Source organism: Penaeus vannamei, chromosome 8, assembly GCF_042767895.1.
Source record: "Penaeus vannamei isolate JL-2024 chromosome 8, ASM4276789v1, whole genome shotgun sequence".
NCBI classification, from domain to species: Eukaryota; Metazoa; Arthropoda; class Malacostraca; order Decapoda; family Penaeidae; genus Penaeus; species Penaeus vannamei.
In genome coordinates, this window is record NC_091556.1 from 10,298,984 (window position 1) to 10,303,983 (window position 5,000).

General features: G+C 39.9%; 2 protein-coding genes across 3 annotated transcripts in view; one reads left to right on the plus strand and one right to left on the minus strand.

The window, feature by feature from the left end:
* The window catches only part of LOC113828680 (venom protease), an 11,870-nt gene extending 10,627 nt beyond the window's left edge, over nucleotides 1-1,243 (minus strand). The window contains exon 1 of one of the 2 annotated variants that reach the window (XM_027381685.2): nucleotides 979-1,243. The gene's annotated coding sequence lies outside the window, so the exon portion shown is untranslated. The remainder of the gene's footprint in view (nucleotides 1-978) is intronic. The other variant, XM_027381684.2, reaches the window with a different exon arrangement.
* A 759-nt stretch (nucleotides 1,244-2,002) lies between these two features.
* LOC113828684 (uncharacterized) overlaps nucleotides 2,003-5,000 on the plus strand; it is a 9,734-nt gene continuing 6,736 nt past the window's right edge. The window contains exons 1-5 of the mRNA XM_070124013.1: nucleotides 2,003-2,620; nucleotides 3,248-3,303; nucleotides 3,411-3,446; nucleotides 3,976-4,075; nucleotides 4,431-4,548. Of these exons, the coding sequence (XP_069980114.1) occupies nucleotides 3,252-3,303; nucleotides 3,411-3,446; nucleotides 3,976-4,075; nucleotides 4,431-4,548 (306 nt within the window). The 5' untranslated portion in view covers nucleotides 2,003-2,620; nucleotides 3,248-3,251. The remainder of the gene's footprint in view (nucleotides 2,621-3,247; nucleotides 3,304-3,410; nucleotides 3,447-3,975; nucleotides 4,076-4,430; nucleotides 4,549-5,000) is intronic.

Below are 5,000 nucleotides of genomic sequence, written 5' to 3' on the forward strand. Positions count from 1 at the left end.
TCGAAGAGTTGTAGTAAGACAGAACTGTACTTTCTCCAGATGGGGCTGGAACTGATACATTCCTTTACTTCTGAGCTTTGGAAGCAGAGGCAGGGCTTCCATGGTGACACGGGAGGGAGGGGTGCGCCCGCCCCCCCCCCCCGCTATCTGATTGGCCACCCCGTGAGCCCCCCCCCCCCCTATGATCGTAATGTGTATTATGATATAATGTGTATTATGTATAATGTGTACTATGATAGTACTCGTCGTAATGGCCCCCTGTATATATAATCTGATGCCCCCCCCCCGATAGTTTGTTGTTACCCCCCGTGCCCCCCACCAGAAAATTCTCTGGACCCACCCCTGTTTGGAAGGTAGGAGGTACACTTGTCTTAATTTGATGCTGGGGATTTTCTTTTTCTTACTTTTTTTCTTTTTTTGCCTCCCGCCTACATTTCATTATCACCAGACGTGCTCGCTATTCAAGAGAAAAAAATGCTGTGTCAGGGAGTAACAGCGTTTTTGCAACCTAAACGTTATATATATATATATATATATATATATATATATATATATATATATATATATATATATATATATATATATGTATGTATGTATGTATGTATATATATATATATGAAGAAACTGTATCATGTTCTCTTCATGACATAAACAAGTTGGTTTGATCTATGCAGTTTTCACTACTGTAGCGTTTATACTTTTGAACATTAGCAAACATCGAAAAGCTTTTCTTCTTTTTTTATTTACCATAATAGTGTAACAATTTCAGCTTCAGAATATGATATACGCAAATATACCAAATGAAATAACAACACAATATTCGCTTGGTAAACGTGAAGTCGAACCACGCAAAACCCTAGCTTAAAATACTAGTACTGCCACAAAACGCCTATTTTCCTCGCCAAAGAATATTTGGAGCCTTCGCAAACACTACATCCTAGCTCATATCCATTAACACAACAAGAACTGAGTGCTTACCAGCGCATTAAGACGTGTTGCCGAGGACTGCTGGAAGAACGCACTTAACCTAACGACGTGTAGTTCAGGAGCCTTCCGCTGAAGCAGTGGGTACGACCGGTAACGCCCGCGGCAGAGCAAGGAATCCTGGGTACCGCTATTCTTCCTTTCCTGTTCTTAAGCAAGGGTATGATGACGATAGAAGTTGGCGATTCTAACGTTTCGAGTGCCGCACACTTGCTCAAAAATAATTTATAGTAGTGATAAGTACGATTTGAATAATGGAAAGTCTGTAAATTTCCCTAACGGTTGCAGTTACGCGAAATCTAAACCGTGTTAATTTTTTTATGGAAGTGTTATAGCCTATCTAAAATCGACGGAATGGAATGAGTGAGTAAGAGTGAGAGTGTGAGTAAGAGGGAGAGGTAGGGGGGAAGGGAGAGGGAGAGGGAGGGGAGGAGAGAGAGAGAGAGAGAGAGAGAGAGAGAGAGAGAGAGAGAGAGAGAGAGGAGAGAGAGTGAGAGAGAGATAGAGAGAGAGAGAGGGGAGAGAGAGAGAGAGGAGTGTGTGTGTGTTTGTGCACGCTTGCGCATGTACGTGCGTATGCATGTTAATGTGCGCGTGTGGGTGTGCTTGTGCGTGTATATAGGAGACGGAGAGAGAGAGAGAGAGTGTGTGTATGTGTGTGTGTATGTGTATGTGTGTGTGTGTGTGTATGTGTGTGTGTATGTGTATGTGTGTGTGTGTGTGTGAGCACGCGTGCGCATGTACGTACGTATGCATGTTTATGTGCGCGTGTGTGTGTGCTTGTGCGTGTAAATGTGTATGTTCATGTATTTATGTCATACAACAGAATATGTACTAACGTATGATGAGGTACAGCAAATGCGATCACAAAAACATATTTAGTTGGATACTACAAAACAGACTAGAGATTACAAAAGGAAAGAATTACCATAAGGTACGTATTTTCCCAGGAATAATGATGTCACTGGGGAATTTGTGTTTGTTCCATTGTCACTCATAAGGTACACAGGATTCGTTAACATTATACTTCTACAATAGAAACGGAAAGATTGCGACGTTTTTCGTCCATAACCATTTCAGTGAATGTAGAAAAAAAGGAAATAAAAAGCACATAAAATCTGAATTGGCCCACTGTGAAATATTTTGTTTACTATTGTATTGTTTTGCGAAATCTATCTACGGATAAATGGTTCTACAAGTCAAACTGTAGTCTATTTCTTCGATGCTATCAATGCTGGCAGTAATATTGTTTTTATTATTGTTCTTGCAGAATTAATGACATTACCAATAACAAAAGATAAAATCAAAATATTTCCGAAATTAAGGAAAAGGTTAAACATGTGAGATATGCAGGATTAGTAACTGCCTCTTTAATGACTAGGCACTTGTAGAGCCATTTATGTGTAAATACAGTTAATAAACTAAATCACTGTGCGCATGGCCCGTACGTACATGGCATCAGTGTCGGCAGCGTGTTTAACCTTGGGAGGCCGGGCGCGCAGTTCACCTCGGGAAGGTCACCTACCCTTCCAGTCCTCCCTCCTCCCTAGCTCAAGCCACCGGCTGTAGGCCTTATTTGTGTATGAAGACTTAGTGCCGAAAGTTCATTTGCTGCGGAACTGAGTTTGATCTACAAGTAAGGCTTTGTTATTTTGTTATGATCTGGTTTATATAAAGTTGTGATGTGATGTGTTTACCCGAACCTGGTTCCACAGCTGGACAAGGGAGATAATAATGACGTTGATGACCACAGGAATTGATGTTTACTGTTATTAATTTACATGACAAGCTTGTTATAGACAACAAAAAACTAGTGAAACCTCTCGGAATTCGTTTCAGAGTAAAACAAATATATCTGATAACTTTAGCAAAATCTCATTATATATCATAATTGCAAGCGCACGTTTCTTCGAAGATATAGGCATTACTGTTAATGTTATAATGTCTACAGTCTAATACCAATGACCGTGCAGGACACCACTGCCATACTGGCAACCATACTGTGCAAATATACACTTCCTGAACCAATATCCTTTCGTCGATAGTGCATAATGAGATATAAAATACAAAAACATGCATGGGGAATTTGATACTTGTATCCTTATATAAAGTGACACCTTAGCCCTGTTAACTGGATAGTAAAAGGCATCCTATCCAGGTATACAGAACTTTGAAGGGTCATCAACAGCACTGCCAGACGTGCCCAACAGTAAGAGAGGAAACTTGTGTGAAAACATTAACTATTTGTCTGAATCTATTGCAGGACAATGTTGTGGCTGGGAACAATTTTGTTATTTGTTAACACAGTAGAAAGTCAAGGTATGCTATGCTTGTTCTTGGTATTGGATATTTCTTATTATATTAGTGGTTATGTATTGTATATTATGTTTGTTTACGAACTGATTCTCTTGCCTTTTTCCCCACAGGTGGCCCTCGCTGTGTTTCACTCGGCGGTTCGCACGGTCAGTGTCTGGAACAAAAACAAAAGTAGAAAGTTAAAATGACATTTAATATCCATATCAGTGTTTGCAAGAGTAACAATAAGAAATTAATATTGTATAAACAAGAAAAGAAAAATATGGAAACACACGGGTACTTGATTTTCTTAGCCATATTTATCCGATGGATATTTATGTCTACATACAGTCTGCACTACATGTCACTTATAAACCTTTTTTTTTTACTGAACATTTCTGGTTTCAGCACCGTTTTTTTCCTTCTTTTTTCCAAAGAATCCGAGCACTCCAGAGGCCGGGATGAGTTGCCTTTTTTCTTGAAATCTACCAATTATCGCTTTAATTTGCATGTTGACTGTCTCGGAGAGTCATGTAGGGTTTTATGATTATGTATTTTCTCATATACATGAACAAATCATTTGAATGCCAGTTCAAAATAAGGTCCTTCCTTTCATTCTCTCAAAATGTAATAATATCGAGAGAACATAAGGCATACAGGAACGTCTTGTATTCATCAATATGTACCGTACTACAGGCAGCTGTGGCTCCCAGGATGAGTGTTCCTCTTACCTGAGCCTCGTTAGACAGAAGGATGAAGCTTCTGTAAAGCCCCTCTTCAGGACGACATTAGGCAAGTAAGTAACATCCTATTACAAGTAGAGGTCTTTCGAATATAATTTAACAGTATTGTCATATTGAAGTTGATAATATGTTGATGATAACGACATCCCTAGAATGATGTTTGTCTACTAAACCAATGGTGGGATAATTAATGTCTATTCACAAAACCTTCGTAAGGTGTTTTCAGTTACGGAAAATAAGGTTAGATATTTTTTATATGTCGCAGGCGTTAAATTCCATTTTATTGTTAGTGTATACATTATGTAGTGCAATTTACACAAGGAAATTTAGTGTAACCTTCGATTGCTTGTGGATTAGTGCGTAACCGAAGCCTTGTTTTGGAGCACCAATTGGTATCAATATTTTCAGTGAGTTGTTGAACTACGTCTCGAGATGCTGCGAATCAGCCTCTTCGAAGCCTCTCATTCCAAGCGAGGAAGAGTGCGGTTTCTCTGAGCCTTCGGGTCCTGCAAACGATCTTCAGAGGGTAAATGTTTGTTATTCAGTACCTGTTCTGAGTTGAAAATATATGGTGTTGACACACACATAATCTCTCACCTACACACACACACACTCACTCACTCACTCACTCACTCACTCACTCACTCACTCACTCACCACCACCACCACCACCACCACCACCACTCTCACTCTCTCTCAATCTCTCTCTCTCTCTCTCTCTCTCTCTCTCTCTCTCTCTAACTCACTCAGTCACATACATACACACACACACACACACACACACACACACACACACACACACACACACACACACACACACACACACACACACACACACACTCACACTCACACTCACACTCACACATACACACACACACACACACTCACTCACACACACACACACACAGTTTAAAAACAAGGACTCCCTATGATCTAACTACACTAAAATCATTCGCCATTCTTCAGTGTAACATTATT